Below are 12,034 nucleotides of genomic sequence, written 5' to 3' on the forward strand. Positions count from 1 at the left end.
ATAGAGGGAGAGCATTCTAGGTCTCGAGATGGAAGTGGACTTGGTGTGTCTGAGGAATGGCATGGAGGCCAGAGGCCAGAGGCCAGAGCAGAGCAAACAGGGGCAGGGTGTGAGAAGATGAGATCCAGGGAGCGCAGGGAGCCAGAAGCTACAGGAGTTGGGGGACCTTAGAGGCCATGGTGACAACCTTATCTTTTATTCTAAAATCCCGTATGAGCGTCTGAGCTGGAGAGTGATGATCCAATGAACACTTTTTAAAGGACTGTACTGTCTGGTGTGTGAATGACTGTAGGGGACAAGGGCAGAATCAAGGATCAGTTAGGGGACTACCCCGATACTCTGGGTAAAAAACTAGTAAGACTTGGACTGGGGTGGAAGCAGCTGAAGTGGGGAGTTGTCATACTCTGGTTCTATTTTAAAGGTGGTGCTTAAAGGATCTGCTGAGAGATTGGGCATTAGAGAATGTTAGGGAAGGAGGAGTCAAGGACAAGCCCAAGGTTCTGGGCATCGACCACTGATAGCAGAGTAGTTTAGGGCAGGGAATGGAAAAAAGAATAAAATGCTATTTTTTTGGCTTCGGAAACTAAGAGTCTAGACGAAGAGGCAGTAAGTTCAGATGATGAATCTATGCTTTACATTCCCATTGAAATGTTCTGCTTACGAAAAAGGTTGAGGACATAGGGGCAGGTAAGATAGAGGACTTGAGGACAAAGGAAAAAGTCTAGCATGTCCTCTGAGATGATCCCTCATGTCCTGCTTGATTCCCTAGTAAACATTTGTCATATTCCAGCTAATGAAACTCTGATAGCATGAATATGTAATGGTGAGGTCTGCATAACGGGATTGGAGAGTGACCGTGGTTCTTGTGAGCAGTTGTACAGCGAGCCCTGAGGTGACTGGCAGCAAAGATCAGGCTGGAGAGGAACTCAGAGCAAATGGAAGGAGGTAAAGACCTTGGCAAGAGAGGAGGGTGGAGCAACTGTTCACCTTCCAAGTGTGAGGTCCAGGATGTGGTCGTGTCCTAAATGTGACAGAGTTATGACGGAACAGTATATGGTATGACAGAATGGGACAGGCAAGAGAGGTCATTGTGACAGGTCAGTGATTAAGACGTCTAATGGCTCCTTGCCAGGAACCGTGAAATCACAGAGGGTAATGGTGAAAAAGGAGAAAAGGAAGACCACAGGGAAGTTTAAGGAATTACGCAGGATAGTCCAGATACACAGATATGGAGAAGATGGTTGGCACTGGGGGAAAATCACTTGAGACCTGAAAAGAAAAAAGTTTATTAGAGAAACAGACTTCAAACTCAGAAAAGATCTGTTGCAAAATTTCTTTGAATTGTGATACTGGAATTGCCACCTTCTGGCTTTGTGATGTGACCTGTGTGGCATAGCTAGTTAATTCATAATTGACAAAGAAGATACAAAAGTGTGTCTTATTGTTGATCTTAAAACTAAATTCTTGAAAATGACCTTGAGTACCACTGCTTTTTAAAACTAATTACTTTGACATTTTAAGTTTCTGAGTCATTGGTTATCAAGGCTTTGACACCAATTTGATATACATATATCAAATCATACCAAATATAACCAGATCTATTAACACTTGATTAATTTAGGTGAAATTCGCACTTACATATGGAAAATCCCAGAAAGATCTGGAGCTGGAATAGGTGATTCTGCTTGTATTCCATGGGCTTACTATTCAACTGTGGATCGGGTTAAGGTAAACTTTAAATAATTTGTTTGGTGCAAATTCCCAAAATAGACACACAATTGAAGGAAGGTGAGGTTAGAGTTTTCCTGTGGTCCAATTCTATGTTAAAATCACAGGAAAGTAAGATGCTCTGCAATTCACTTTGGTTTCTTTTCTTTTTCTTTTTTTTTTTTTTTTTTGGTGTGGGGGGTTGTTTAAAGAGACAGTTTTAAATGTATCAACTCTATGACTGCTGATTATGGGTGCCACAGAATTAAATATTAATCAATACAGTATTTAATTTCCTTTTTGATATCGAAGAACTGAGGTACATGATTTCAGATCTCTATTATTAAATGCTAATAAAAATGGTGACCTCAGCAGTCAATCACAGCACAGCAAAGCCTGCTGGTTGATTAAAATGTTTCAGTGTCAAAAAGCACTCAATGACTATAAATCAGAACATGTACCAAGACTCTTGTAGAATTCAGTCTCTAGTCCAATTCTCCCTTCTGAGTTCCAGACCTGTCTATATATCCACCTACTGAAGAACATCTCTTACCAGCTTGTCCCACAGGCATGGAAACCCAGCAACTCTATAACAGAAACTGAGATCTTCCTCCACTTCCTCCTGTATTCCCAATTGCAGTAAATAGCACAAGTACCAAACCTATTCATTTGTTCAAGCTAGAACCCTGGATATAAAATACCTAATTCTTACCCCTGGCTCACCCAGGTGATTCACCCATCTACACAGAGCTCAGTCCATTCCTTTTATCTCCACAGATCAGATGCTAGTAATTTCCCTTAACTACTGCCCGGCCTCCTAGTCTCTAGTCTCTTCCCCATACAAGCCTTCCTTCACTCCACCACCAGGATCACTGGTCTGAAAGGCTTCCATTCCATGTTCAGTTTTTCAATGGCTACTTAAGACTCACAAGACAAAATCTAAAAATTCCTAAATACAATACAGCTCAAAGGCCCTTCAAGGTCTAATCTGCCATTACTGATGCCAAGCCAAATCAAACTCCTCGTAGATTTAAGTCCATCGTGGTCTTCCCCTTGTGTTCATTAGCACTTGACGTACCGCCATTGTTGCAAGCGGTTCATTTCTTCTAATCCTCTGTCCTACTAGACTGAGTTCCTGGAGGGCAAGGGCTTTGTTTCATTCATCTCTGGATTTTTAGTGACAGGCACAGCACCCGGCTTATGGAATAGGCAAACCAGCACTGTTTGTTTGCAGTTCTTCTCAACTGCTGCTCATTAGCTGAGCCAATATTTGGCTTCTGCACACATTTGTTACTTCAGCATCACCACACAACTTACCTACTACTCACCATTGTTCCAATTTAACTACTTCAAGTGGAAAGTTACTGGCTTGACAGAACCACACTGAGTAAAGTCTGCTACCTAAACCAGTCCCTCCAAAATTCCTGAGGTCATGGATGGTTAGGTCCCAGTTCTCTGAAATCCTGACCCGTATCACAATGATGACTAAGTTTTTGCTTGTTTTCAGGATCTCTACAGTGGATTAATTGGTCCACTGATTGTTTGTCGGAAATCTTACTTGAAAGTATTCAATCCCATAAAGAAACCGGAATTTTCCCTTCTGTTTCTTGTTTTTGATGAGAATGAATCTTGGTACTTAGATGACAACATCAAAACATACTCTGACCACCCTGAGAAAGTAGACAAAGCCAATGATGAATTCATAGAAAGCAATAAAATGCATGGTATGATACATTATTCTAAAACCTATTTTTTCTCTTTTCTTCTTTCAAATACAATCACTTTGGAGACTACCCCTTTGTTTCATTTTATAATAAACCAATCCTGCCAGACTTTGCATGTGAGGTAGAATTCTATTCAAAGCAAAAAGAGGGACTATGTTTAAAACCATCTATTAACTTCTCTCCCAATGCCAAAGTCTCATTCCCTTTTAAATAAACTCAAAATTGGGAATAAGATTTTTGGTGCTAAGTGACTAGACAAGCAGTGCAATATTATTGACCTTAAAGTGTCCATTTCCCATATCTGTAGTGAAATAAGTTCTATTATCTCAAAAAGATCCCATTCACTAACCTAATCATCGTATTTCCTGTGAAATAGCTGTTGGTTTAAAATATCCCAGAGGTAATAAAAAAATATCATGTTTTCCCCCAGCTATTAATGGAAGAATGTTTGGGAACCTGCAAGGCCTCACAATGCACGTGGGAGATGAAGTCAACTGGTATCTGATGGGAATGGGCAACGAAATAGACTTGCACTCAGTACATTTCCATGGCCACAGCTTCCAATACCAGGTAAGGGCCACCCACCGTTGTTATCCCTGCTCTATTTGAAAATGTTTTAACACAAATGAAGAGAACATTTCCTCAGAGAGACTTAGGAAACGCTTAAGGTTTCAAGAGAACTATTTCCAAAGAGTGTGGCACACAGCAACTCCAACTGCTGTCACTATCCTTTGCTACACGCTGGGCTCTTCCTTGGATTTATAGTTTTTACTGGGCTTTCCGGGAGTTCTGCCCACATATTCTTGGGCAAAGTATTGGAATGGAATCGTCAGCAAAGAGAGCAGGAATGTTCATGTAATGAGGGGTCAGAGTACAGAGACTAGACTTTATTATAACCTTTGCCAGTTCTAAGTTCTGAATGTTAAATGGCCTGAAGAGAACAAGATCATCAGTTTGGTGTCAAGCAACTGATTGGTCCCTGGATTTCAATCATACTTCAACTGCTCACGCAGTGCTGATTTCAGCAGGAATCAGTAGCCCTCTTGGAAATGCTTTTTTCTTATCCTTTGAGTTAATGTAGAAAATTCAGAAGCTACCACAAAGCACACTGCAGAAAAGACTATTTTATGACCTGTGTTTTGGTTTACCTCTTAGCAGACTTTCAACGCCATCCCTGCAGAAAAATCTCCCGAGTGCTCCGTCTAGTTGGGACTCTACCTGAATTGCCCCTGGCTTTGGCTTCTCCATCAGCCTCTTTTTCTGCTCTCTTCATTGCCTACCTGCCCTCAAGTTCACAGACCAGCTTATCTAGGATGGGCTCAGCAAGAAATGGGGCCACAGCTAAATTCCCTTGTGTGACCCAAGTGCTCTGATAAAAAGGAAAACCAGAGTCAAATTGAAAGAGATAACAGGTGTTCCTGATTGATGAATTCATTTTCATCCCATCTTTCCCTCATGCATCCTTAATGGCCCATAGTGCCAAGGTTTAGCAAAGACCACACATCTCATTGTATTAGATGTAGAAGTGTGGAGGGTCTCTCTCTACCCTGCTCTCTTTCTTAATGGGTTTATTCATTTTTCTAATATCCCTGAGCTGGCCAATGAAAGATTATTTGAATGAACTCTCACACATAATAAACATTATATAATATTTGTCGTTTTTCTAATTAAGCACAGGGGCATCTATAGTTCTGACGTCTTTGACGTTTTCCCTGGGACATACCAAACCTTAGAAATGTCTCCAAGAACACCTGGAACCTGGTTACTCCACTGCCATGTGACTGACCACATTCATGCTGGAATGGAAACTACTTACACCGTTCTACCAAATGCAGGTAAATATCCAGTTAGTAATTCCAGAAGGCGTGTATCACGAACATAATTAAGGTGCGCTACTTGGCCTATAGACTTCTCCCATTTGTGAACTTACTGTTCTGATTTCTTCCTTCTTTACCTCCAAGCAGGAATTTTCTTTCACTGCTAAATGGTGTGGGACTCTGCTTCTGTTCTGACAGCTGGTACTGACGCAGCACCAATAGTGCAAACTGACACCAATCTGATGCATTGTTACTTAACATCCTTAAAACTGATCCGTGTAAGAGAGTAGTTGTGACTTAACAAGTCACTTTTAAAATTTACTCTTTCTTAATAGAAAGTATTACTGGTTTTTTCTAGGTAGTATTTAGTACAGGAGAAAGGCTCCCCAAACCCTAAATAACCCAATATAATTTCAAATAGTCAATCAGGCAAAACAGTGTGTTTCTGTGCTTCTAGGGGGAGGGGAAGCATTACTGATTATTTGCCAATGATTGTCTCAGTCCATTTGGGCTGCTGTAACAAAATACCAGACTGGGTAGCTTATGAAGAAAAAGACTTATTTTCACAGCTCCGGAGACTGTTAACCTGAGGTCGGGGTGCTAATATGGTAGGCTGAGGGTCCTTCTCCATGTTGCAGACTTATTACATCTACACATGGCAGAAGGACAGGCTAGCTCTTGGGCCTCCTTTATAAGGACACTAATCCCATTCATGAGGGCTCCACCCTCCTGACCAAATCATTTCCCAAAGGCCCCACCACCTAACTCTATCACTTTGGGCATCAGGTTTTCAACACAAGAAATCTGGGGGCACACAAACGTTTAGACCATAGCAAAGATCCAGGGAAAATATAGACCCTAAACTCCCTGCTCTGCCCACCCCCACAAGAACACTCCCTCCTCCACAGGCACATGCATCTGCACGCACACAGTGAAAACACAAAAAAACAAACAGCCCCTGTATGGGTGCACACTGAACACTGACAAAACGTGTTGTATGAAGAGTAAAATTCCTGCTATAACAGCTGCAAGCTTCGGTGTTTCCTGGGTCTTCTGAGTTCAGAACTGTTGGAATTGGCAATGGCAAATCCAATGAGGGGAAACTCCTTATGTTTCCTCCTCAAAACTGGCATAAAAGGGGACATATAAATGGAAGAAAATATAGAAGTCAACATATTTCAAAAATTAAAAATCACTGAAGAGCAACCATGGCTGCCAACGAAAAGTTTAATTTCTGCTCCTCAGTCTTACACAAAGGCCTCCTAACATGAAAAACGATTTCCATTGAGACCCTTTATTACACAGAGTGGTACTGAGAGCACCAGAATGCCAAAGACTCAGACAGATAAACCTCTGGCTCTAAAGCCAGGAAGTGCTAAACAAGGTGAAGAGCCAAAGGTGAGAAAGAAAACTTTAAGCAGAATTCAAAGAACTTTAGCACACATGGAGACCACACAAACGATGGTCCTGCTCAGAGAAATAACCCAGAGTGAGGGAACTCTGAGGAAGGCCTTCTGGAGATCTGTGTGTACAAATGCCTGGCATTCCGAGGATGCTGCTACAGGCTGAGCCCACACACAGAGGCAGTGAAGAGATCCCCTTTGTATGATAAGCCTGGAAGGAGAAGAGGGAGATGATCACTTGCTTGGCTGAAAAAAAAGGGGAGACTGTTCTAAAAGCCGTAGTAAAAACTGCAGAACAAATAGCAAATGTGAAGGGACAACACACGTTGGAGAAAGGTTAAAGACAAACTTGGCTTTTACAAAGGGAAAAGGTACTGTATGGGACTGAAAGAGGCAGTAATGAGCCAAAAAGATAGTTTGAACATTTCACAGAAAAATCGGGGAGCCACATGTACCAGTCTGAATTACCCTGGAATGAAAGTTTGATAAATCTTTGGCCAAGTCTACTTTAATTCTAAATCTTAGAAAAATTTCCACCTACCAAGATATGGACAAGAGAGAAAATCAAGTTATGGTGAAATCTTTCAATATTATGCACCAGGAGACAGACAATTTCCTCCACAAAGAAAAAAAAATTATTAGAAAAGAATTGTGGATATCCTGTCATACTTAATGGTATGCCTCACTTCCTCTAGCAGAGGAAGCATAAGGAAGGCCTCCTCTGACAAATATAAAAGGTACTTTTTTTAGACTGACCCTTCCACAACAGTCAGATAACCTTTGGGAGCCGTCTGCAGGACGACAGCCTGCTTAGCTCTTAAGTTCCTCATAGGCAGGGAGTGTATATTCTGTATTTCCAGTAGGTGCCCAAATCCAATCCAATACTTGCTTGTTAAATATCTAACCACATATTAATTCAATGAAAAGGAATTTAAAAAAAAATTTGGATACAACATCAGACTCATTTAAAAGTTGCAAGATCAGTACAAAAAAATTCCTGTATACCTTTTACCCAGATTCCTCAAATGTGAACATTCTGCACAGCATCATTTGCTTTCTCATCTTTTCTATCTCCCTCTCTCTCTACACACACAGACTACAGGTGTTATAAATATATGTATACTCATATTTCCTAAAAACAAGAATATTCTTATAATAAACATAATATATCAAAATTAGGAAATTAAAAATGATTCAATACCACAGATCCTGTTCACATTTCACCAACTATTCTAATCATGTTCTTTATAAAAATAGAAAATCCAGCTCATATACTGTGTTCAGCTGGCATGTCTTCTTAAGTCTCCTTAGTCTGGAGCAGTTCCTTGGTCTTTGTCTTTTACAACTTCGACGTTTTTAAAGAATATAGGGCAGTTGGCAGTCACTTTGCAGAATGTCCTACAATTTGGCTTTGTCTAATGATCAAACAGACCCAAACTGGGTTTCCTCACGATCAGATTTAGGTTATGCATTTCTGGGCGAGATTCTCACAGAAGGGATGTTGTGTTTTTCTCAGCATACCTGTCAAGAGGCACAAGATGTTGATTTGTTCCCTTCCTGGTCATGTTCATTTTGAGCACCTGGTTAAGGAGGTGTCTGCCAGGTTTTTCCACTGTAAAGTTACTATTTTTCCCCTTATAATTCATAAGGATCTTGTGGGGAGCAAAGTTAATTTTTCTTTAAGTAAATCAGTACTAGAATGAGAGATGTCTTTTAACATATAAAGAGCAGAATATAAATGAACCAAGAATAAACAAAATAACTGCAAAAAATTAGAATACATTTCTAATCTAAGCATCATGTACCAATGTTTTTAACCATATGATATATACTATTTTTAATAATGGTCTTAAAATTTCTTTTCTATAGAGACCAAGTCTGGCTGAAAGAAATAAATTGGTGATAAGTGAAAAAAAAGAAAAAACAATGATTCATAACAATATATGTGAAAGTGTTTAACAGAATGCTTACTTTGGAATGGTGATAAGCATTAAAAAAAAGACTGAAATATACACTTTTGTGCATTTGTGGGGAAAACTGTGTTATACTGTTTCATATGAAAGGATCAACAGGCTGTATTGTGGCACATGACTGACTCTAGTACACTTGGTAATACAATTGATCAGTATAGGCCGTTCATATCACCACTGTTATGGCCTTACAAAACTGTATTTAAGAAAAAAATCTATGACCAGATGTTGCCCTGGACAGTCCTCAAAGGATCACTACTGAGATTCAATGAAGTGTTTCCCAACTTTGACTTCCAGTCAGTCCCTCTAACATGCTGCTGACATTATTCCTAAAGAACCAGTGGACCTGGGGGCACAGGTGTAGAGGAAGTAAAATAAAAAATAGCACTAAAATAAGATAAAATATTAATAATAAAATTTCAAAAATAAAAGTTTAAATTGAAAAAATCTTTAAATGAAAAATAAAATAAAATAAAATAAAATAAAATAAATTAAAATAAAATAAAATGATGTCAATCTGAGTTTTGTGAACCCTTGAAGACATGGTCAAAAGGATGTTAATCTGAAACTGGAGAGAGGCAGAGTTACGAAACAAATCTATAAATTAAATCCTGGTAAAGATGAGAGTTGCCATTAGGAGATAAGTTTTCAAAATATGGTTGTGAAAACACCAGGTGAGTAGCATTTTTGCCCAGCCTTAACCAAAGTCTAAGCACACCATCAGTGAGCTGAACTTGGACTCAAAATCGTTTAATAAGAGGCTAAAAAAGAAAACATAGTTCTTTATACTTCTTTATTTTCACATAAACTCTAGCTAAGAGCAAGAGTACACATCAACAAAAAATGGCAACAGGGCTTTGGCTGAAAAACATGCATTCAACAAATCACGTTAATAGCCAGACAAGAAGAAAGTTAGCTTTGTAAACGTCTATCTCATTTGATACAGAGAGTAACACAGCAGTTACCTTTAAAAGTAACATGAAAATAAAGTTTGAAATCTTCTACTGTGGGGACACATTAACATCTTTCTCAAAGAATATTAGTTTTTAAAAAAGTGACCCGAGAAATCTGGAAAAAATCAAGACAGTTAAATTCTAGGCCACTTGGAGTGACATTCTTTCGAGCATACTTACAAAATGTTTGTGTCCCCGGGATGATAAAGATTGTCGTGTCTCCAGCAACAGTGAATTGATGTTCCCTGGTATAAAAGTCAGTCTCTACCTTTAAAAATACACGCCTTCTTTGAGGAAATTCTTATGTCTTGTAGCTTTTTTACATTCTGGACAATGAAATGGATTCAGGTCATAAATTATGAAGCTAATAATACCACTATGGTATGCAGCCTGAAAGCACTTGCCATATATGTCCATATTCAATATAAAAATGCTTGATTTGTGTTTTTTATCTGGCATTCAATTTTCAAAAATTCAGTCTCATAAGCCATTGTGGTATTTTTCAAATGATACCTTCAAGTCAATGATTTCTTTCGACTGCAGTAGAGAAGATATGGCAGGAAAAATGCTGCCGTGCCATCTTCTGGGAGGACGTTTAAGAAATCCCTTAGTTCTAGTTCCACAGCAACAATGGACAATGTTTCTGTTTGTAGGAAAGAATATCTGAGTTAGAACTGATTTTCTGTCTTTCATCTGATTCTCTTAATCACTCAACCAATTAGAGGCTGATTCAGGTGACAAAATGTTATAAGAGAAAGGGAGAAAAAAAACAGTGTCTTAAATCCACAGACTGCTTTATAGTCCTAACAACTTATTTTTTCTTTCTAGAATCCGTTGAAGTTTATTTTATACTAGCCCCATGCAATTTTTACTTACGATTTCTTTGCTGGAGTATTTATTACATTATTTATCAATAGATTCCTATTACCCTCTAAAGAAAAACAATCAATTGACTACTGTTTTTACTGTTAGGAGTATACTTGCAGCTAATTTATAAAGACTTCGCTAGGATAGGAAATACTATTAATTGTTGGATGACATTCTCCTCAATCAGTTCCTCTCTGTTATAAGATTTTCATGTTATTAATAAGCACAAATCTGTTTTCAAAACCATTTACTTTTTTTCAAACTGCAAAGTAATGTGTTCTAATGAACATTTTAAATATTAAGAAATTCAGTAAACATTTTTGTAAAGATAACTATGTAATTTTTATTCTATTGCTTCTTGATACATACATGCTGCCCTCTGCTGGGAAGAGAAGGGGTGACACTTAAGAACAATGTTCTCAGTAAACATTCTTTGGTGACAATCTCCTGTGTGATCCTCGCATGCCCACCACTTACTCTATTTGCAGAGTGACCCAAATATCAAATCTCCTGCTCAGGTGTGTGTACCTTCATCCAAAGTTATCTGTCCAGTATTCAGCAACCTACATCATCCATTACACAAAGGAATAACATGCTCTTGTTCCTACAAAGTTACTGAGTGGTGCAACAGTGAGGAATGGGAAAGACCCCCATCTCTGCAGTCATATTTGGGCAGCGATCACACTCGTCTACCTGCGCTCTGGGTGACTTTAAGAAAATCACTTAACCTCCTGAGTCCTAGTTTCCTCATCTCTAATGTAGGGGTACCACCTGTTAGCTTCCAGAGTCCTTTGAGAATTAAATTAAAATACGAGACATATCTGACAAAAAATAGAATCTTTTAATAAATAACAACTACTAATTAATTTGCAAAGCCCATGAATTATCAATGCTTTCCTAGCAAACTAGTTTACTTGGCCTAAACGTGGAACCTGTTAAGTAGTATCCTAGATACAAAAAACTGAGTGAGTGTAAAGCAGTTATAGAACCAACAAAAATCTTGCCACTGCTCTGTTCTCTTCTGCCATCTCTCTTCTGCCCTGGCAGAGGGGCTAAAACAGGTTATTACTCCAAGAACAACGTCAACATCTTAAATCTGCAGAGTACTTTAAATCCTCCAGTCTGTACAGAAAATATCTGTCAAATGTTAAAAAATAGTTATTTCGGGCTAATGGGACTGTAAATGACTTTTTAAACTTTAGGTTTCTAATTTACTACAGTACTAGAATTTTTACTAATAAGCACAGTTCATTATCACAAAAACAGTAATAACTATTTCCTTGAAACTAACAAGCCAACCACTAACCCCAGTTTCAACGGCTCTGCATTAGTGCAACGGTTCTCAGCTAGTACAATTTTGCCTCCAGGGGACATCTGGTAATATTTGGAGACATTTTTGTTTTAACTGTGCAAGTGCTACTGGTATTTAGTGGGTGGAGGTCAGGGATGCTGGTAACATCCTAAAATGCACAGGGGACACAAATATCTGGTTCGAGACGTTAGTCGTGACATGGTTGAGAAATGCTGCGCTAGAGAGTAAGAAATCCAAGCTCCTACGCATATTATATACGCCCCGACCTTCATCTTGCAATT

At 38.9% G+C, this 12,034-nt stretch overlaps 2 protein-coding genes across 6 annotated transcripts in view; one reads left to right on the forward strand and one right to left on the reverse strand.

Annotated features, from left to right (window-relative positions):
* LOC102507268 (ceruloplasmin) overlaps window positions 1–12,034 on the forward strand; it is a 53,482-nt gene that overhangs the window by 33,881 nt on the left and 7,567 nt on the right. For 4 of the 5 annotated variants that reach the window (XR_004322480.1, XR_004322477.1, XM_014561346.2 and 1 more), the window contains exons 15-18: window positions 1,622–1,728; window positions 3,215–3,431; window positions 3,862–4,001; window positions 5,104–5,266. Coding sequence is in view for 3 of the 5 variants with exons in the window: in XM_014561346.2 (XP_014416832.2) it covers window positions 1,622–1,728; window positions 3,215–3,431; window positions 3,862–4,001; window positions 5,104–5,266 (627 nt within the window). In the remaining 2 variants the exon portion in view is untranslated. Of the gene's footprint in view, window positions 1–1,621; window positions 1,729–3,214; window positions 3,432–3,861; window positions 4,002–5,103; window positions 5,267–8,520; window positions 8,664–12,034 lie in introns of those variants that run through there. The other variant, XM_006187253.3, reaches the window with a different exon arrangement.
* HPS3 (HPS3 biogenesis of lysosomal organelles complex 2 subunit 1) overlaps window positions 9,398–12,034 on the reverse strand; it is a 35,858-nt gene continuing 33,221 nt past the window's right edge. Inside the window, 1 exon segment of the mRNA XM_006187254.3 lies at window positions 9,398–10,217. Within this exon segment, the coding sequence (XP_006187316.1) occupies window positions 10,090–10,217 (128 nt within the window). The 3' untranslated portion in view covers window positions 9,398–10,089.

Source organism: Camelus ferus, chromosome 1 (genome assembly GCF_009834535.1).
Source record: "Camelus ferus isolate YT-003-E chromosome 1, BCGSAC_Cfer_1.0, whole genome shotgun sequence".
Taxonomy (NCBI): domain Eukaryota; kingdom Metazoa; phylum Chordata; class Mammalia; order Artiodactyla; family Camelidae; genus Camelus; species Camelus ferus.